Consider the following 23,277-nt stretch of genomic DNA (forward strand, 5'->3'; position numbering starts at 1 on the left):
TGCTGTTGATGCCAACGAAAGATGTGTCAGCGAAAAGAGAAAATAAAAATCTCAAGTTGTTGAGAGAGTTTGCGCAGGGCAGTTATGTGTTGAATTGGAGAGGCCCCTGAACGATACATAGCCTCCTCTATTTAAAGCATTGGATACCTTCTAGGTCGAGTTAACACCCTACTCAGATTAGGATTTCTTCTTCTAATCAAACACCATCTCGAGTACTCCTACTCCCACCAGGATTTTGAACCTATCCTCTCATCGAGCTGGATTCTCCTCTATTTAAAGCTAGAAAGATATCAGGGGTTTCTTTGGAAGCAAATGATTGGCAATGTGGAAGAGAACATTGTGTCGGATTCAATTTATAAGCAATTATGGTTTAACCATGGTTTGCACATGCACATAGTCTTTGACGAACAACTTGTCCAAGTATTGGTTTAACCATTAATTGTTTGTACGCTGTCGTTGACGAAGAACTTCGTCCAAGTCTTTTCCAAATATTATCCTAATCTTCCTTCTTGATTTAGTTTAATTTAAGTTCAACTTGTAGTTCCAAACGACGGCTGTCAAGTTGCATGTATACTTGTTAGGGGTGGGCACGGTTTGGTTCGGTGCGGTTTTGAGTGAAACCAAAACCGAAACCGAAATTTTTTGCGGTTTGGTTTGGTGTCGTTTTGAAGCCAAAACCGAAATGAAACCAAACCGTTTGGTTCGGTTCGGTGCGGTTTAAAACGGTTTCGGTTTGGTTTTTAAGAAAAAATGTACAATTTGCAATTTAACATATTAATAAGCATTTCCCAGTAGCAATAGGAAAAAAAACATTTGTTATGTAAACAATTAGCATGTTGCATGCAGTACATGTATGTGTGCGTGTGTGTATGATGGTATAAAATAACAAAGGTCCTTCAAGTTAATGAACAAAAAAAAGTGATGAATGATGATATTCTAGTGTGGTTGAGTCCATACTAAGTGTATAGATTATAACAAGCAACCAATTAAAACATGAAATCTAATACGGACATTTAATTAAATGTTTATTAATATTTACGGTGCGGTTCGGTTTTGGTGCGGTTTTCAAAAGCCAAAACTGAAACCAAACCATTTTATATGTTACGGTTCGGTTTCAAAACCAAAATCGTTTCAAAACCGCAAAATCAAACCGTTTGGTGCGGTTTGATTTGGTTCGTGTTTCGATTTTGGTTTTCGGTTCTAAGTGTCTACCCCTAATACTTGTTTTTTTTTTTACCGATTTAGAGTCAAACTTAATCTAGTTGCTCTTTTTGACTAAACTCTTAAAAGAATGGTGAGGAATCAATAATTGAAAGTTTCCTAGAAGGAGGCACATATATAAATATATACCCCCACCCACCCCAAAAACATCTATCAGCTCTGCTTTCTTAAAAGAGAATATATTACAGTGTGCAAAGACAATAGGTTATCAACTCATCTATGATCCCTATAACCAATTTATCATTTTTTTTGTCCAACGATAAGTTTGTTATTTTAGATGTTAAATTAAAGAGTCGACGAAATTTGAACTCACATTGTGATGCTTGGGCAACATTTTTGTCCCTATCACTGTAGTAGAGAGTCACTTGCCCCATATATCATTCAATATATCCAATTATATCCCTAAACTGTTAATCAAATTCCAATTAATCTACTAGCACCTTTTTTTCTTTGGCACATACCAATTGATAGGGATTTTACTACACGTGCAAACAGGCTAAAAACTCATATAATACTTGCAAGAATGACAAGGTTATTGTAGTATAAATGGATCTTGCAAAGTCGTTCTCCACAGGGATTATTAAATAATTCGAAACAAACCCAATTCCAACAAATTATTATAAAATAAAAATATGAGATAATTAATTTTTATGACCTAATTTAATAAGACGAATTTAATTAATAAAAAATAAAACAATCTATAGCATTGAAGTTGAAAGAAAAGGAAAAGTTTTGGAGAAATCAAATTAAGAAAGCACTAGGGTTCCACCATCACCTAGCAATCTCATGTATTTTTACCAATTACTTATGATCTATACATGCTACTTTGAAGGTTAGGTTTTCCTAATTCATATTCTACTTGGAACCTCCAACATATAATGTATATCTAACATGCAACCCGTCCGGACGTTCGGATCAAATCTGAACATGAGAGACTCATTACACTTTTTGAAAACCCTTTGAGAAACCATGCAACCCTTAAGACGTGGTGTTCATCTTAAGCGAAATTACAATTATTAATCACAAGAAGCCAGCATCAATTTCAAGGAACATTCCGACCAAAATTGCATCAAATTACTTTTCTAAAGATCCTAACGGTGATAAGGCATTAAGACAAATAGATAGTTTTAATCACGGTGATCAATAATTCAAAGTATGCATGCAATCAATCATAAGCAATTAAATAAAAATCACATATTCATGCTAAGGCGCAAGGCTTCGCCCTAGCAAAAGGAATTAGTTACGCATATTCGTAAATAAAATCATAGAAATATTATTAAGAAGACAAAGAATGAAAACATCTTAAAGTAAAAAATCTCCAAGAACCCTAGCAATTCTCTCTGTCTCCAAAGTTGCATAAAAGAAAGCGTAAAAAAAACATATGTGAACGGCCAAACAATATATCTGCTATGCCATCCACAAACCCTAAAACATAGGTCCTTTATTCCAACTAGGAAACTAAATAATAATAAAATAGTTTAGAAAATAAAGTCCTAATTAAACTAGGAAAATCTGCCAGGTAACTGTACAGCCACAGTTTAGCCTCCGAAATCCTCCAAATCCGGCCCATACAGCTTGTTTTAAAGATCAGGACGTTCTGAACACATCTTCAGAAGACACAAACCCATCCGAGGTCATCTTGAGCTCCAAAAAAGCAATTCAAGCCCAAAACGTCACTATTCCAGCACCGCGCATCGCTCCTTTACTTTATTGCCAGAAAATCACTGCTTGGTGGAAAAATATGATATTTTGATACAATCGAGCTAAGTGACTCACGAACGTCCTCTAACTGAAATTACTCCAAAATTCATCCATTTGACCATGTTTTGCTCCAGATGAAGTCGAAAGTCCTATTTTGAAAATACAATTCAAAGTATCAAAATTCTTCCAAAATATTAACCAAAATATGCTAAGAATATGGTTAAATATATAATATGAAATTGACTTATCACCAATTTACCAAATACTAAATAATTATTTTTTGGGCATAATATGTTGTAAGCTTGGGATACACCAGGTTGGTACATTTATTATGTTATGATACCGATCTAACTAGTTTTTTAAGCTTTAATAATGCATTCTTATTCGAATAATAATGTAAATGGTCCACAAAGTCAGTGGGAGAGGAACATAATAAGAAATAAACAAGTAGTCCGACCGAAACCTTGAGAATCCGCTGTGTCATTGTATACAAGGATTAATTATACAGTGGTACTGTGAAAAGATTGTTCTTCAGTAAAATGTTTATTAAACAACTTGTCTCGGGCTTAGGGGTCAAAAATAATTTTGTAACCGGTGCCATAGATCATTTCACGAAAAAACATTAAAAATTAGAAAATTTTAACGAAAATTTTTGGTAGTATTCATTTTAAAGAAATATCACTTTTTTATTTTAAAAAGTCAATCATGTTATTATTCACTTACAACATATTTTTTATATTTTTCGTTAAAACTCAAAATTTTAAAGTTATTTTAATTAATTTTTCTTAAAAATTAAGTACGGTTGGTAGGCTGGTAGCGCTATTTGTGCGGATATGGATTGATTCATGTGACAAGACTTCTAGATCCTCTCTATACTTCTTCGGCTGCTCCAAATCTTACCATTTCATTCAAAGGCCATGTGTACCACGCAAAACTTTGCATCCTCTGCAAACCTAGAAGGGCCATAGTGTGTGCCACTTCGTGGAACTGATGCAATATTTCTTTCTTGGGAAAAAGAAGATTGATATTTGGTTGGCCACTGAGGGTGATTTGATAGGTTTTGTTGAGAAAACCCATGTGCATTCATAAAGTTGTTAATAAAAAGTTTAAAACTCTTACTGAAGAGTTACTGCCCAAATAAAATAGAGTACTGTTTCAGTTTTTGTATCGAACAATGAGTACGCAGTTTATTCATATTTGAGTGGCATATATGGCTATTCATTCAAAGGAAAAACAGAAAAAAAAAAAAAAAGGAATGCCATATGAAGTGTTGCTGTGTTTGACACAATGAATGAATCTGCCCAGCAAAGATCAAAAGACATTAATACACAACATGCCTCGTTCCCTTAAATTTTTAGGCCTTGTGCCTCTGTCTATTATACCATTTTGTCAAGCAATATAACTTTCTAAGTTTGTTATTGTTGAATCCCACATCGGCCATACAAAAAGAAAAGTAATAGTTTAAAGGGTAAATTAAATCATACCTCTTCAAGTTTGAGGTCTATTGCAACCTCATACAACATCTTTAAACATTTCATTTTCATACCTCAAGTACTATTTTATTTCAATTTCATACATCCATTACATTTTTCATTTATTGATCCGTTAAATGCTGACGTGATTGCCAAAGTGGCAAAAAAAATTAATTTAAATTTTTTTTTTTTAAAACCTGAATTTTTACACCAAAAAAAAAAAGCCCAACGACCAGATCTGGAAGACGAAGAAGAAAAAGATGGAAGAAGAAAGAAAAAAAAAATTGAACCCCCCTAGCGACTGCAACAAGAAGAAGAAGATTGCAAGAAGAAGAAAGAAGAAGAAAGAAAAAAAAATTGATGGAAAATATAATGGATGTATGAAATTGAAATAAAATAGTATTTGAGATATGAAAGTGAAATATTTAAAGATGTTGTATGGGGTTGTAATACTAGTAGAGACAAAATGATATTGTATTGATGAACTAATACTGGTAGCAGTATGTATAATGTATTGATGAACTTACAAGCTAGAAAGATATCAGGGGGCTTCTTTGGAAGCAAATGATTGGCAATGTGGAAGAGAACATTGTGTCGGATTCAATTTTTTAGCAATTATGGTTTAACCATGGTTTGCACATAGTCTTCGACGAAGAACTTGTCCAAGTCTTGGTTTAACCATTAATTATTTGTACGCAGTCGTTGACGAAGAACTTGTCCAGGTCTTTTCCAAATATGATCCTAATCTTCCTTCTTCATTTAGTTTAATTTAAGTTCAACTTGTAGTTCCAAACGACGGCTGTCAAGTTGCATGATATGCTTGTTTTTTTTTCCGATTTTGAGTCGAACTTAATCTAGTTGCTCTTTTTTACTAGACTCTTAAAAGGATGGTGAGGAATCAATAATTGAAAGTTTCCTAGAAGGAGGCACATATATAAATATAGGGTGAAGTGCCGATTTAATCTCTGAACTATCATCTCAATGAAAATTAAGTCCTTGAATTATTTTTTCGGTAAAATAAGTCTCTAAAATCCATTAGAAATTGCTAATTTCATCTCTACTATTGTATTCAAAGCTATTTTATTCAATTTTTCGTCAACTTAAGTCACTTGACACTCTTTTGAGTGTAATACCATCATTTTCTGGTCTATCAGTGCTTAACATTTCATATAGGTTGCGAATTTAATGTCTAATTTACCCTTAAAAATTAACTTACACTATTTCTTTATGAAAAACTACCAATTTATTCTTCAAAGTTAACTCCATACACCATTTCTTTATGAAAAACTATCAATTTACCCTTCAATGTGTATTACATGCAAGTAACGTGACTTAAATTGACGGAAAATTGAATATAATAGCTTCGAACGTAACATTAGTGATGTAATTGGCAGATTTTTATAATTCAGGGATTAATTTTTCTGAAAAAATAGTTTAAGGACCTAATGTTCACTAAGGTGATAATTCAGGGACTAAATTGGCAGTTCCCCATAAATATATACACCCCCACCCACCCCAAAAACATCTATCAGCTCTGCCTTCTTAAAACAGAATATATTACAGTGTGGAAAAGACATTAGGTTATCAACCCATCTATGATCCCTATAACCCATTTATCATTTTTTTTTGACCAACTATAGGTTTGTTATTTTAGATATTAAATTAGGAAGCCGACAAAATTTGAACCTTCATTATGATGTTAGGGTAACACTTGTCTTTATCACTGTAGTAGAGAGCCATTTGCCCCATATATCATTCAATATATCCAATTATATCCCTAAACTGTTAATCAAATTCCAATTAATCTTTTAGGCACTAGCACCTTTTTTTCTTTGGCACGTACCAATTTACCAAATACTAAATAATTATTTTTTGGGCATAATATGTTGTAAGCTTGGGATACACCAGGTTGGTACATTAATTATGTTATGATACCGATCTAACTAGTTTTTTTTAAGCTTTTATAATGCATTCTTATTCGAATAATAATGTAAATGGTCCACAAAGTCAGTGGGAGAGGAACATGAATAAGAAATAAACAAGTAGTCCTACCGAAACCTTGAGAATCGGCTGTGTCATTGTATACAAGGATTAATTATACAGTGGTACTGTGAAAAGATTGTTCTTCAGTAATATGTTTGTTAAACAACTTGTCTCGAGCTTAGGGGTCAAAAATAATTTTGTAACCGGTGTCATAGATACTTTGGTCATTTAACAAAAAATGGAACGAAAATACATTAAAAATTAGAAAACTTTAACGAAAAGTTTCGGTGTTGTTCATTTTAACGAAAAATCATATTTTTACTTTAAAAAGTCAATTATGATATTATTCACTTACAACACGTTTTTTATATTTTTCGATATAACTCAAAATTTTGAAAATCTTTTTAATTAAGTTTTCTTCTAGATCCTCTCTATACTTCTTCGGCTGCTCCAAATCTCACCATTTCATTCAAAGGCCATGTGCTTTGCATCCTCTGCAAATCTAGAAGGGCCATAGTGTGCCACTTCGTGGAAGTTGGAACTGATGCAATATTTCTTTCTTGGGAAAAAGAAGATTGATATTGGGATGTGATATCCACACTTTTTTTTACTTCTTCCACACCTTTTTGGTTTTCAGCCGTCGGATCGGATGAATTAAAGAAGATCAACAGACATAAATTAATAAGATGTGTGTGAGAAGTAAAAAGAGATGTGCACATCCCTTGATATTTGGTTGGCCACTGAGGGTGATTTGATTTGATAGGTTTTGTTGAGAAAACCCGTGTGCATTCATAAAGTTGTTAATAAAAAGTTTAAAACTCCTACTGAACAGTCAGTGCCCAAGTAAAATAGAGTACTGTTTCATTTTTTGTATCGAACAATGAGTACGCAGTTTATTCATATTTGAGTGGCATATATGGCTATTTATTCAAAGGAAAAACAGAAAAGAAAAAGGAATGCCATATGAAGTGTTGCTTTGTTTGACACAATGAATGAATCTGCCCAGCGTAAATCGAAGACATTAGGCTATCTCCAATCGAAGGATTCAGAAGGTCAAAGAGCCCAAAATAGTCTGAAAACGGTCTCCAACCGAGAGCTAAGCCAGAGGGTTGTCGAATCTGGAAGGATCTCACGGAATCGGAGAGGGCTGGAGGGCTAGAGGGCTGGCAACTTCCAACCAGCCAGCTAGCCTCGGGCTGGCCATATTTTTTTTTTAAAGTGTCGGAATTCCTGTCGGCTATAACCGACAGGAATACGTTTATACTAAATATACGGTTATAACCGACATGAATTATTAAGAAAAAATTCAAATGCAACGGCTAGTTTTTTTTTTTATTTTTTATAGTTTTATTTTTTTTATTTACAAATTTTTTCATATAACTTCTATTTTTTCCTATAACTTTTATTTTACAAAATTTGTTTCATTTTTTTTTTAAATTCCATTTTTTCCTATAACTTCTATTTCACAAAATTTGTTTCATTTTATTTTAAATTTTTATTTCCTATCTATTTCACAAAATTTGTTTCGTTTTATTTTAAATTCTATTTTTTTCCTATAACTTTTATTTTACAAAATTTGTTTCATTTTATTTTAAATTCTATTTTTTCCTATAACTTCCTAAGCCATTATACAACATTAAATTACATTAAGTAACATGAAACAATATTAAACAATATGAAACAACATTAAATAACATTAACCAACATACAAATTATACAACATTAAAAAACATAAATTATGTTTGACCCTATGACCCTCGGTTGGAGACGGTTTTTTGTGACAAGGCTAAAACGAGCCATATAGCCCTCGGTTAGAGACGGAGGCAAATATGGTCATGTACTGTTTATTAAAATGTTAATATCTTAGAGAATCTTGGAGGGCCATAAGACTAAAATGAGCTCTCTGATCAACCGTCGGTTGGAGATGACCTTAATACACAGCATGCCTCATTCCCTTGAATTTTTAGGCCTTGTGCCTCTGTCTATTATATCATTTTGTCAAGCATTATAACTTTCAACGGTGGAGCCAGTAACAAGGCTAGGGTGGGCTCTAGCATAGCTGCATAGGAAGAGTTTTAGTTGTTTAAGATTAAAAATACTAATAATTTAAAATATTTTATTATTTTTAATTGTTATAATCCATCCAATAAGTAAAAATTTTGAAAAGTAAGATTACTTTTAGAAAAAACAAGAGTTAATTAATATTAAATAAATAAATTATTTATTTTAATCAATACCGAAATTTAATAATATTATATTTCAAATTACACCAACACGTCTCTATTTAACAATAAAAAATTAATTACTATGTTAAAGTTTCTGATGCACGTTTCCTAGGTTTTCTAGGGAGTAGTCCATAGACTTTTATATTTGACTAGTTTAGGTTTCTAGGAGTAGCCATCGGTTTTGAAAAGTAAGTTTAATATTTTATTATGTTAGGTTACCTAAGTTTTAATATTTTATTATTTCGGCTTTTTGAGAGGGGTACAATACAATAGTGGCCGTTTTTTTACTTTTCAAAGAATTTCGTCTGCAGTTCACAGAAATTGAGCATACAAGTGAGAATGTTTATTGATTTTTTTCATTAACAGGTACGTTTTTTATCACTGTATTATTAAGTTTTGATAATTTTATTTGTTTATTGTTTGAATTTTAAGAGTTCATATTTTAAAAATTCAGTTATAAATTTAATATATTTTTTCTGATAGATTTCTTAGAAATATAATTTATCATATAAACTTGTATTATTTCTTATTTTAAATTATTGCTTTCAAACTTGTTATTATGTAATTTTATGTAAGTAACAAAAAAATATAACAATTTGATCTCGTAGTAATAATTTTAGTTTAGCTCACCCACCGATTATTCTAAAATTATATATGTTTATGTCATGGATGGCTGAGTATCAAAATATAAATCCGTACAACTCCCTACTCAAGACATGACAAGGTTGAGTGATTGTCAAGAAGACTCATCCCTTCCATCTCTTCCATGCAGCATGCTTACATGTTGGCAAAGTTTGGTCAAGTCAAGGCCTTCCAGATTTCCAGTCGTCAACTATTATCTACCCAACTCTTGAACATGGACCCAATTTGACTCAACCATGGCAACGTCGCCCAAGTGCCGTACAATAGATTGGCCGTGTCTTGACCCAGCACCTGGACTTATCACCCAGCAACCGAGTTAAACCCTGATCTTCGCTTTGACCCGAAAAAGACTCGTCCATTTGTCAACTTAGGATTGGCTCCTGATCTACCAATATGAAGAGAATTTCAAGAATTCTCAAATCACATCCGTTCATCGTACATTTTACGGTCAGAAATCCTTGTAATTTTTTTTTATTTCAAATTGAATATGAACTCTACCTAACAAAAATTGACTATGCGATACACAATGAACGAATGTGATTAGAGGATTCTCGAAATCACGGTCTAAAATATCTATAATATCCCGATATTTCCATCGAAATTTCCGTGTTTTTGGACTATTGATATTTCCGATATTATCGATATTTTAGACCTTGCTAAGTTACTCATGTATCTTACTATGCAATGTATAAAGTGTAAAATATTGTATTAATTCATTATATATAAATGATTATAGTATGTTTAAACTTCTTTCATTAATTACTACATATTTTCTACACTCACAATGTTTGCCAGCTCGCTATATAATCAACTTAAATCAGTTATATCTATCATACAATGCATTTCCTTCCAATTTTTTTTGATAAACTAATAGATAATTGACTAAATAAACATCCTGCAAAGTTTCAATGAAAATTTCAAAGTTTTTCTTACAATTTCCGTGATTTTTTTTCAATTTTTATCGATATCTATAATATCCCGATATTTCCATCGAAATTTATGTGTTTTTGAACTACCGATATTTCCGATATCATCGATATTTTATACCTTGCTCGAAATCTTCACATAGATGATCCGACAAAGATTCTCTCAACCCTATTTTGGCGCGTTGGCAGGTGTCGCCAACGCATTCATTTTCAGTAAACGAGCATTAAATCCTATATCTGACAACACACGAGAGGTTCCCGACATTTTCTCTGTGAAAGAGGCATTATTCCCCAAAGATGGTAATTATTATCGATTTTTTAGGCTAACGTTCTACCAAAATTACTTCTAAATTAGTAGAACCCTTCGGCCGGCACCACACTGGCGTCAAGGGTGACCCGAGTCTTATTTTGCAGGGTTCTAGGCGAAGATCACTCTTCTAAGTCTCCCCAGCTTAAGACTCGACTAAATGATCTCTTTTCTAAGTTGATCATTATTTTGCATCAAACAATATATAAAACTGACTGTTCTCCAATAATATAAACATCAAAACATCAACAATCCCTAGTAGAAATGCTAGTCTGGCTATTATCAACCAGCATGGTTTTGAGGCCAAAGATAGATAGATACTGAGCTAGAGTTGCCCGGAGTCCTTGGCCATAATTGAGGACGTTGCTGCAGATGCTAATGGATTGGTTGTTGACAAGCTCTCGCCATTAGTGCCCACTACTGTTCAGCTTCTTTGCATGCCAGATTCGAGACTGTTCTGTTTTTTGGAAAATTCTGGAAAAATAATAACATTGTAGCTCTACTTCTTATCTTTCCAGGCATATATGGCATGTCACTTGGAAAAATCGGAAAGGTTTTGAAATCTTTGTTTTCCCACATGTAGGCAGTTATGACGAGAATGCAGTTTTGACAATGATCTTCAGCGTCTTAGCTTTCATCTCCAAATGACCTTATGTTGAAATTCATTCAAAAAATCGATATTACGATGATGATCATTTTAAGTGCGCAAAATGAGTTTAAGGTATAAATTGACCCAAGAATTTTACGAGCTTTGCGTCCTCAGTCAGAGCATTGATGGACTTGGACTGAGTCGCTTGTAAAGCTAATTGTAGACTTCAGAAGAGGTTTTACGAGTTGAATTTGTGATGAGGTATTGGTCTGCACAGAGCAAACTAGCCTTTGCCTTTGGTTTAGGGATTATAATCCATCCTTGCAAGCTTTTGTGAACCTAAATGTTCATGCTAACTTATTTCGGAATAGGCCAAGTCCAGCTTCATTCTTTGTATGCCTTGTGTGTAGACAAGTATATGTATAAGGATCGATTACAACTAAACCAATATGACAGTGCTTAAAACAATAATCAAAACTATGCATGACCATATTAGATGCAGTATGTGCATGATTAGAGTTTGTGACAGTATAAGAAATATATTTACTTGGAGTTGAAGACAGTGAAGCCATGATCTTGTCTTCTCATCTCTTGGATTCAGAAATAGTATCTCAATACTCTCAATAGGACTGGTATTCGATATGAGAACAAGTAGTGCCTGAGAAGAGAGACCAAAATCGACTTTATATGCTGCAACTGTATCTCCCTATCAGAGATGCAGTTGCTGTCAGTTTGTGTAGGTTACAACTGCCTTTTATTTGAATTGATAACCACCTTTAGTTTTCCCTCTAATAAAGAATTAATCCGGTGTAATTCATATAATTGAGTCCTTACATAATACAACCCTTTCACTTGTATATCTGCACTGTGGTTTAAATGACACTCACATATAAGTCATTCTTACATTCTCCCACATGAGTGAGATTAAACCATCATTCTTAATTGTAAAATATAAAAGTGAAATGTGATCACAGATTGTATAAATTAAGTGACTCTTACAACCATATACTGCGAGTTCATCTGTCGAGTTTTAAGGCTACACAACATTGAATACAATGTTTATACCTCAAAACCACAAACTGATTAAGCTCCAGCACATTCTTGTTGTCGCCGAGAGAATAAAAAATTTTGGGACTTAATTGCTTGTAAATCAAGCACTCCCACATTTCTTTTGGTCACAAGATACTGCAGATATCTTAATTGCTTTAAACATTTGCAATTGCATTAATCATCATTAACATAACATATGAATTCATATTAAGCATTACTCACAGCTTTTGCAACTTAAATACATACTTGTGCAGATTACTCCGACTGCAATCCCATTCTTAATACATGCTTGTTGAAGACTGTAACATTTAATGCTTTTGTCAATGGATCTGCGACCATGTCATGTGTACTGATATGTTGTATATCAATCACACCCTCTCTGACTTTATCTTGAACTTTCAAGTATTTAATATCCATAAGCCTTGATGCCTCTGATCTCTTGTTGTTTTTAGCAAAGAATACTGCAGCTGTATTATCACAGTAAAGCTTAATTGGCCTTTCAATGCTTCTCACAATCTTCATCTCATAAATTAAGTTTTTCATCCAGTTACACTGTTTCATTGCCTCAAAACAACCAATATATTCAGACTCCATAGTAGATACTGCCCTTGTAGTTTGTTTCTTGCTCCTCCATGAGACAGCACCACCACACAGTAAGAAAATGTATCCATTTGTAGACATTCTATCATCAATGCATCCACCTAAGTCAGCATCAGTGTAGCATACCAATTCCAAGTCGTCTACATGGTGATAACACAACACATATGACTGAGTTCTTTTCATGTATCTCAACACCTTCTTACCTGCATTCCAGTGAGCCAATCCTGGATTCGATTGAAACCTTCCTAAGACACTTAACACAAAAGCCAAATCAGTCATTGTACATACTTGAGCATACATCACACTGCCAATTAAAGAAGCATAAGGCTTGTCCTTCATTGCCTGCACTTCATAGTCAGTAATGGGGCACTGAGATAAAGATAATTTGTCACCCTTGCCAAGTGGTATATCTCATCCACTATACCACATCCACTGCAATTCTCCATATTGAACCTTTTGAGAAACTTATCAACATAAGCTTTTTGTGACAACCCTAACCACCTCTTGGATTTGTCCCTAGTAATCTCAATGCCTAAAACATAGTGTGCTGCACCCAAATCCTTCATGTCAAAGCTACTTGACAACATATTTTTGGTTTCTTCAAGTAAAATAACATTTGAACTGGCAAGTAAAATGTCATCCACATAAAGAACCATAAAAATAAAATTAGACTTCACCATTTTGAAGTAGATACAATTGTCAATTTTGTTCTCCACAAAGCCAAAAGCTGGTACAACTTGATCAAACTTTTTGTACCATTGTCTAGAGGCCTGTTTGAGTCCATATATTGACTTGTTAAGCTTACAAACCATATCTTCCTTCCCCCTTTCAATGAATCTGATTGGCTGTTGCATGTATATTTCTTCATCAAGACTACCATTTAGAAAAGCTGTTTTGACATCCATCTGGTGTAATTCAAGATTGAAATGTGCAGTGAGTGCCATGATCACTCGAAAAGAATCTTTTGTGGAAACTGGAGAAAAAGTTTCATTGTAGTCTAGACCCTCATTTTGAGTAAAACCCTTTGCCACTAACCTTGCCTTGTATCTCTCAATTTGTCCCCGAGAATCCCTCTTGGTTTTATACACCCATTTACAACCAATGGATTTTACATTGTTTGGAGGCAAAACTAAAGTCCAAACACTATTCTTGTACATAGAGTCTAGTTCATCTTCCATTGCAGCTTGCCAACTTGAGGACTTAGAACTTTCCATAGCTGCTTTGTAAGTAGTTGGATTATCATGATCACCAATGTCAAAATCTACTTCCTGCAAATAACATAAGTAATCACTAGGAATGGCAGATCTCTTAGGCCTACTGGATTTCCTTGGTTGAACCATAGGGGGTGATAACACGAGAACTGAAGTGGACACAGTAGGCTACTGAGATGAAATGGAAATGGGAAATGATGTAGTAGGCTGCCAGGAGTTGTATATTGAGCTGCAATTCCTTCTTGTTCCAGAAAAAGGGCAAATGGTCCCTTTTGTTGTCCTTTCTCTGTGTACCTTCCATAATATTCACCTCCACAATCGGACCTTACAACTTTAATTGATTTTCCCAATTGTTTTTCAACCTCTAACTTAAAATTTTTAAAACAAGTCAAAACTTGAGATTTTTCAGAGATAAAAAATATATAAGTGTATCTGGAAAAATCATCTATGAAAAGAACAAAGTATGAATTCCCACAAATGGTTTTTGTTGGAAATGGTCCACATACATCAGTGTATATAATCTCTAGGAGATCATTACTTCTTGTGGCTGTCTTTTTGCTTGTTGAGTTTGTGGTTTTGCCCTTAATGCAGTTAATACATTCTGGAGATTCATTAAGGTTTAATTTTGGCAAAATACCATCCTTGATTAACCTCATTATCCTTTCTTTCGAGATATGACCAAGTCTTTGATGCCAAAGCATATAAGATTGGTCATCAGAGGACACATGTTTTGAGGCTGAATATTCTATATTAAAACATTCTTGATGGTAAGAACATTGAACTTGCCAAAGATCACCATTGGGAAATGCATAACCAATAAGATTGTCAAACTGATTCTTGAAATAAAATTTAATTTGATTAACATCCCCTACAAATGAAAAACCATCCTTGACAAATTGAATTACAGAAAATAAGTTCCTTCTCATGGAAGGAACATAAAGTACATTACTTAAATTTAAAACATAACCAGTGGACAATCTCAGTTTGACAGAACCAACAGACTCAACTGCAACTTTATTCCCATTTCCAACATAAACATTGTAGATCTCCTTACTTGTTCTCTTCTGGCTTTGAAATCCCTGCAAAGAATTTGTTATATTTATTGAACAACCTGTGTCAAACCACCAAGAATTTTGAGGAATAAAAACCATATTTGACTCTACTGTCACAAAAACATTTATTATTTTGTTACCTTTCTTGATTAACCAAGCTTTAAAATCAGGACAATCCTTTCTTAAGTGATCCTCAGAATGACAAAAATGACATCTTTTGACACCATTGTTATTATTCTTAGGTCCAGAAGCAATGGAGGTAGCATGAGCTTTTGCAGGTATCACAGTAGACTTGAACTGTTTCTTGGAACCAAAAGTTGTTCCAGCAGTTGGCACAGACTTCTTGAATGCAATTGGCTTCTTTCCCTTGTAATTCTCATTTCTAACTGTAGTAATCTTCCCCTTGCCTTTTCCAACACTTACTAGGTTGGCAAAGTCACTAGTCTCAGCCCTCATCTTCTTCAGTCTTTCCTCTTCTTGACAGCAAATAGCAATTAACTCATTAATACTCCAAATCTCCTTCTGTGTGTTATAACTCACTTTCAGTTGCTCATAATCATTGGACAAAGAGTACAGTGCCATGTGCACAAGAAGTTGATCTGTTATTCCAATATCCATTGCATTCAACTTGTTTGCAATGTTGACCAATTTTAACAAATGCTCACGAATGCTTCCAGAACCATCATGTTTTGTGTTAATGAGTGCTAACAAACATGCACCAGTTTCAGCCTTGTCTGACCTTTTAAATTTCTCTTCAACTCTGTCCATGTAATTCTTAGCCAAATCACAACTAGGAATTCCTCCCCTGATGTGTTCCTCCATTGAATTTTGCATGATAAGTAAGGACATTTGATTTGCCCTATCCCATCTCGCAAAGAATTCTCTTTCTTGTGCAGTACTCTGATCTGTCAATGCAGAAGGTTGAGGAGCCTTGAATGCAATGTTAAACTCCAACATACCAAGATTCATTTCAATTTGCTGCTTCCATGCCTTGAAATTATTGCCATTCAATTTCTCTACATTAACCAAACTCATCATATTGAAACCTGCTTCAAATTTGGAGAATTTTGTGAATCTATGACCAAGAAATAATTACAGAATTTTCTTGTCATACTTAAACTATAGACTCAGTCACACCTTTGGGCAAGAAACTGTCCATATACATGAATAAGTTCCAAATGTTGCATAGCCAAGTCATTGACTACAAAAACTATCCTTATAACAGTACCTTTGGGCAAGTTAGAGCACAAGACAGATTGTAATCCATTACTCACTATACACTGATTATACAAATGAACCCAGTAAAGTCACTCCTTTGGAAGCATTTTACTTGTTAATACTTGTAAATCACACTTTCTGCATTATTCTTCAAGTTCTGAAAATTATCTAGCCCTACACTTTAGTGTTATACTAGACTCATCTCAGAGTGTTTCCTTCTGTCATGAATGCAACATCAATTACATATAAGTAATGATTCATTAGTGTGCTCATTTGCAATTCAGACCTTTTATTGCATAAATCTTCAAGCATATACACATATATGTATGTCGAAATGATACGAAGCAAGTTAATAACTTATTGAAATAACAGAGATACAAACAATGCAATTCACAAAATTCGAATTTCATGCACTGATAAAATATTTCATGCTGATACCAAAAATTGAGCACTGTCATGCACAGCGGGAAAAAATAGCCATTCTTTATCTGAAAAGAGGTTTCAGTTGTGTGGCTCTGATACCACATGTAGACAAGTATATGTATAAGGATCGATTACAACTAAACCAATATGACAGTGCTTAAAACAATAATCAAAACTATGCATGACCATATTAGATGCAGTATGTGCATGATTAGAGTTTGTGACAGTATAAGAAATATATTTACTTGGAGTGGAAGACAGTGAAGCCATGATCTTGTCTTCTCTTCTCTTGGATTCAGAAATAGTATCTCAATACTCTCAATAGGACTGGTATTCGATATGAGAACAAGTAGTGCCCGAGAAGAGAGACCAAAATCGACTTTATATGCTGCAACTGTATCTCCCTATCAGAGATGCAGTTGCTGTCAGTTTGTGTAGGTTACAACTGCCTTTTATTTGAATTGATAACCACCTTTAGTTTTCCCTCTAATATAGAATTAATCCGGTGTAATTCATATAATTGAGTCCTTACATAATACAACCCTTTCACTTGTATATCTGCACTGTGGTTTAAATGACACTCACATATAAGTCATTCTTACATTGTGTGCTTGCGTTCTTCCATGGATTTGAGGTCGTCTGGAACCTCGGTTTTTCAGGGGAGTTCTGGAGTTAAACTTTATGCTTTCTTTAGGGGTGATTGTCCCCAATGAATTTCTTCGCGTACTGGGACTCTGCTATGCTCGTCGGAGCAGTTGTGTTGTTTTAGTTCATAGCAAGTTGGCCTTCACGCAATCTGTAATATTGTTCTGCTCGTTCTCTACCATCAACGCCTTCTAGTCTGGGTCTTGCAGATGTTGGAGAACAATTCAAAAACAAAAAATAAAAAAAATACAAAACTTGGAATACTTATTCTTAATTACTGAAATATACTTGCAATACAGAATGAAATAACAAAATAAATACAGAAATTAAAATGATACTAACTTGATTGAATCAAAGGTAGAGGTTAGCGCAATAGCTATGTCCTTCTAACAGTCTTTCTGTCTCACTCTTGTGCTTGTGGTTCTACAACGTCTGCTCAACTAGGATACAACTACCTAATTCTACAACCTGCACTGAATTATAGAATTTTAGCGAATTATTTTGCGTGTTTATTGTCTGAAAAATGATTTTACTTGGAAACTATGAAATACACAACTCTTTCTAAGAGCTGTGTGTCTTGATCAAAATGTTTTTTTAATTAATAAATTAATTAAAAATTTAATCCGAAATTAAAATTAATGAATCTGATTAATTTTTTTTAAAGCCCCTTTTAAAGAAAAATTAGAATCCCCTTCACTTTTCTAATACTCTTTAGATTAAACATTGGTTCTAATACAAAATTTGATTAGGACGCCCTAAAAATAGACATGTCAGCATTTTTATATTTATTTAGATTACAAGTCATTATTGTGTTTTTTTTTTAATTTAATATGTAAAGTATTAAATTCCATATATATCCTTTTATGTAGATATATTTCTATACGTGCCTATTCTTTAGGAAGCAATTTTCTTCTCCCATGTTTGAGCGGATTGTTTCTTCTCCCACCTTCGACTTCAAAAGACAATCAAAATCAACACACCCAACTAATAATTTGAATAAAAATCGATAACTAGAACCTGAATACCAACGTCGACCTCAGTACGGAAAGAAGGCTTCTAAAACTTATGGTACGTTCATAGGAAGGAAAAAGTGCCGATGGAAAATATAATTAACTAGATAAAAATAACATTATTAATATCCTTAAATTCAAATCCTTCTGATATTCAACAATTAGTGTTCTTATTGGATTAAAACTCTGAGACATTTAGCAAGAATCTAGGAACCTTGATTGCATTTTGGCGTGAAGATAACTGGATACGGGAAACACATGTGTTAAAGGCTATGGCAAATTATGTAATTTAGGTTCATTACAATGGGTTAATTAAAATACACATGGCCCCAAAATTGTAGGAGAATGTTTAATCAAATTGTTAAAATGAACAGATGTTTAATCTAAGAAGCCTAAAAATGAGGGGTCTAAATCAAAACGCCCCTAATTTTAACTTCCAAGGTCTAAGGCCATTGTCTTGATTAATTAATATTAATTGTATTAGGCTATATTATACAAACCTAATTCCGCAACCATAAGGCCCAAGCCTTCAATCCATTTCGATCACTTGTTTTCTAGCAACAAAATAGAAAAGTATTTGTAGAATCAACAAAGAATTTATTCGTCTCTCGACAAAAGGTAGAAATTAAGCACTTAGTTTTGATTCATAGCAGAACGCTGCTTAGGAAGAGAGAGCCCTCGCTTCGTTCCTTAAAGCATCAATCAAAGCTCCGTTGGGATATTTGTCGTTGCTCATGGCAGAGGTCGTGGACTCGTTAAATATGAGTTCACTCTCAATAAAAGCACAAATTGTTGGAATCAAATTTCACACATCCATGAACAAAGGCTAAATTTGCATGAATTGCCTATAAACACTGGAAAGAGATGAATGAGGCTAATTGGGTGTGTGATTGAATCCAGACCGGACTGCCTACATATCTCCATGGATATGTCCACCGCCTCATTCGCCGCCGATAATGGGATCCTGGAGACCATCTCTTCAATTGCTGAGATAGTTCTTGGTTTTCAATATTAGGGCCGGGGAGGAGAATTGGGGGATCGAACGCTATAATTATTTTTTGTTACTGTGATAAAAGGTTATCTGTTACAATCAATTTTTTTTTTTTGTTTAACATTCAAATGGATGATCTTGGAAAAAAAAAAAAAAAAAAAAAGAAGCAGGAAACTTAGATTAAGATAGTGACATGTCAATCCTAAAAAGCATCTAACTTTGTCAAATTTCATCACCCTTTCCGGTTACAGGAGGTAATTTTGTAAATGATAAAAAATTACAGTGCATTTGAGCTGTTTGGGATTTTTTTTTTCAGTGAAAGTTTAGATGAATATCTAGTGCGGATTAGATCTCAACCAATTCTCATTAACCTAACAACTAACTATTTAAGTATGTAGCAATTTCGACGAATTTCTAGTGTTTCTTCATTTTCAATATTTTCAGTTTTATTATTCATTTATTTGTTCATTTATTATGAATGCAGTAAAATGATAGCTTTTATGGTTCTTTTGTCCTATAGTTGCAAAGAGGGGAATCGGTTGAGGTCAAACATGCACAATATGCATATGATGTGTGAGTGTCAAGTATGGTTTCTTTGAGAAGAGTGTGATACCACCAATCTATCAAAGTCGACAAGCAATCTACCTAGCAGTTGAAGTTGTTCAAGTTTAAGACTCTGCTGAGAAAAATAATAATAGAAGTGATAGCACTAATGAGAAGGTGGACGGTGGTAACATGGTTGAACCTAATATTTGGTGATAAAACAAAAATTGGCAAACTCTTCTTTTTCTGTTAAAAAAAAAAATTTTAAAAAAATTTGATCCAGCTCGTCCATCACGCGAACCCAGTTAAATTAAAACATGGTACACTTTTTAGTGAATGGTTAACTCTTAGCTAGGGGTGGTTCGGGTCGGGATCCCAAACCGAAACTCCTTTCCCAAATCCCAAACCAAAACATTTCGGGATGGGATTTTATATCCCGAAACCGAACCAAAAATGTGCATTTCCCGAAATTCGGGATTCCCGAAAGTGTTTCGGGATTTTCGGGACACTTCGGGATTGGGCCTTGAAGCCCAAAATGTTGGACTTTTAAAACTTTTTTGCAATTTTAAGTTCTTTAACAAGTAAGCCCACCCATTTTTTAGAACACAAAAAAAAAAAAAAAAGGTCAACAATTGCAAGCTAGCAGCTCACTGCCCTGCCCGCACAGCCCACATTTTTCAGTTTCACAATTTCAATTTCACATTTTCAGTTTCAATTTTCATACCAAGGAAGCAACAACTAACAAGTTAAGCTTAAGTTCACAATTGTCTACCAAACTAGTTAATTAAAAGTGCATGCAACCAAAATGAAATAAGTCAGTTTTACAAACCAAACTTCCGAATGAATTTAGATTAAGTTACAAACCAAACTTCGGGAAAAGGTAAACAATCCTTGAAAATCTGACCTGAATACAAAAACAAATTGCCAAAATTAAGTATCACACTCAAACTCATCCTTGTATGTATTCCAAAGAGTGGTCCATTGTATGACATAGAACTCAAAATGAGAATAAAAACTAAAAGAAGTAAAGTTAAAATGTTATTCACCGCCTCAGATATTTTGTTTGGCATGGCAAAATGGAATAAACAATCAAATGCTTTAAGCGAGTTTGAAACTAATGAATACAAAAACTCAACAATCAAAACAATTTCTCTGCAATTTACTCAAGAATGACAACAGTTTCTTTACAAAACCCGGCTTCTCTAAACATGTTCTGAACAAAGTAACTTGTATTGCAATAAAACTACATTTCCATCTCAATCTAATGCTTCAATCTTCAAATGCGAAAAAATAAATGCACAAATTCGCTAACCCACAAAATTTGAGGCCATATTTCAACATGCGAACAGCAAAGGGTTGCCATAATCAAAGAAATCAAATACTCCAAAAGTGGTAGATATTTAAACAGAGTCACAGACAGAACAACAACATAGAATTGGGATTAAAACACTCAATACCGTATCATTTGGACCCACCCTAATTCGAAATCCAGAGTCCTCAAACCCTAATTCAAAACACATAGAACCATATCCTGCATGCAGGTCCTGCACAGACCCACCCTAATTCGAAACCCACAGTCCTCAAACCCTTACACATTCGACAAACTAATCACTCAGAAATCAAGTTAATCAACATGAAATTTGACCCTAAACACTAAAGAACAAAACCCCAGTGAAAATCAGAAACCCTAACCTGGATTTTGGGACTCGATTGGTGTCGGATTCGAGTCTTCCTTCCTGCGTTTGCCTGAGTCGATGGAGGATGACGAGCGGCGTGGATTCGACGGAGGAGTGGAGCGGCAGGACTGTGAGTGAGTGAGAGTGTGTGTGAGGTGAGACTGTGAGAGAGAGACTGAGACTGAGAGAGTGACCGAGAGCGACTGATAGAGAGTCTGAGAGACCTAACCTAACAAATGACCTAACTCAATGGACGGTAGGATTAGATAGATCTTAACAAATCCAACGGTTCAAGTTAAAAATTAAAAATAAATAAATAAATATATATAATATTCGGTTCGGTTCGGGATTACCGAACGCTTTCAAAGTTGCGGCCGAATCCCAAACCGAAACTTTCGGGACGGGTTCGGTTTCGGGTACCGAATATTTTGGGAAATTCGGTTCGGGAATTTTTCGGTCAAATTTCGGGACGGGTTCGGGACGGTTCGGGATTTTCGGGAAAAAATTCCACCCCTACTCTTAGCTCTCCACCTCTCCTCATCATTAGCCACTTTGTGGGTCCTACCTTCTTATTAGTGGGTATTTTTTTCATGGTCTTGAACTTTGAAGTAACCTTAAAATGCCGTGACTGGCTCAAAATAAAAGGCTGATGGCTCCGAATAAAAGGAGGGGACAAGACTTTTTTTTTTTAAACCGAAGATAGGATAGATTAGAGACAAATAGGAATGTTTACATCGTGGGCTAGAACATTAAACAAAAACTCTGGCCCAATACAATCCCAAACAAAATCACCACCTTTCTGAAAAGCAAACTTCGCCACCGAGTGAGCCACACGGTTACTCTCCCTAGGCACAAACGAAAGCGTCACAGACATTAACCTTTGTACTAGAAGCTCAATGTCACCAAGGATGCATTCAATACTGTAGTCATGTGTAGATTCCTTCTTTAGCATCTGGATAATAACCAAAGCATCAGATTCAATTACCACATTGTCAAAGCCATTACCTATGCAGGCCAACATAACGCTCCGTATAGCACACGCCCCAGCAGCCGCCGCACTGTGACAAAAGCCAGTTCCCAACCCTCCAGCAGCTTGAAGTAGACCCGCAAAGTCATGGCCTACCCATCAAACTCCAACGCGCAGAGAAGACTTACACTAAGCCGTATCGGTATTCATCTTGATAGAACCAAATTTCGGTTTCTTCCAGTGAGATTGCGAATGATTCGCCAGCTGGTGGGGTTTTAAGTGCATTTGACATTCTCCCACAAGACCCTGGGATAGAACCTCACGGTATTCGGAAATATTCTTCCTCCATAACGTCATGACTTCCAGGTGTTGTCTGTGTACACCATTGAATACCAATTCATTTCTATTTTTCCATAGTCTCCAGAGATCGAAAACAAACTCTTGGAGAATCTCCTCACCCTTGTCCGTATTCTTGACTCTAGTACAAATTTTATCCCAGGTTTCCAGGAAGTCAAGTCCAGCCAGCTCACGGGAATTTAGATGTAGAGGGGAGCAAAACCCAAATCGATGGCTGAATTCACAATTGAAGAATAAATGATTTTCAGATTCATCAAAGGTGTTACATACCCCACAGATATTTTCGAATCGCATATGGCGTCGTTGAAGATTGTGACGCACCGCCAAAGCGTTATTGCAGCACTTCCAGATGAAGAATTTAATTTTGTTGGGTATCTGCAACCTCCAAATCTGTTTCCAGACCAAGTTGTTCGTGCGGTGCTCACTAGGCGCACCCCGACCTTTCCTGCCCAGAGATCCGTTCTCCAT

The 23,277-nt window shown here is 34.7% G+C and overlaps 1 protein-coding gene and 1 long non-coding RNA gene across 2 annotated transcripts; both read right to left on the reverse strand.

Moving 5' to 3' along the window:
* Positions 1-14,758: 14,758 nt before the first annotated feature.
* LOC126627778 (uncharacterized) lies at positions 14,759-16,357 on the reverse strand. Its single transcript, XM_050297331.1, has 3 exons — positions 16,117-16,357; positions 15,120-16,025; positions 14,759-15,006 (listed from the first exon to the last, which is right to left on the reverse strand). The coding sequence occupies exons 1-3, from the start codon at positions 16,175-16,177 to the stop codon at positions 14,978-14,980; spliced, it is 996 nt and encodes a 331-aa protein (XP_050153288.1). The 5' UTR covers positions 16,178-16,357; the 3' UTR covers positions 14,759-14,977.
* Positions 16,358-20,524: 4,167 nt separating this feature from the next.
* On the reverse strand, positions 20,525-21,713 carry LOC126627782 (uncharacterized). Its single transcript, XR_007625133.1, has 2 exons — positions 21,502-21,713; positions 20,525-20,713 (listed from the first exon to the last, which is right to left on the reverse strand). It is a non-coding gene; the product is annotated as an uncharacterized LOC126627782 (long non-coding RNA).
* Between the last annotated feature and the right edge of the window lie 1,564 nt (positions 21,714-23,277).

The sequence above is a fragment of the Malus sylvestris genome, chromosome 7 (assembly GCF_916048215.2).
Source record: "Malus sylvestris chromosome 7, drMalSylv7.2, whole genome shotgun sequence".
Classification (NCBI taxonomy): domain Eukaryota; kingdom Viridiplantae; phylum Streptophyta; class Magnoliopsida; order Rosales; family Rosaceae; genus Malus; species Malus sylvestris.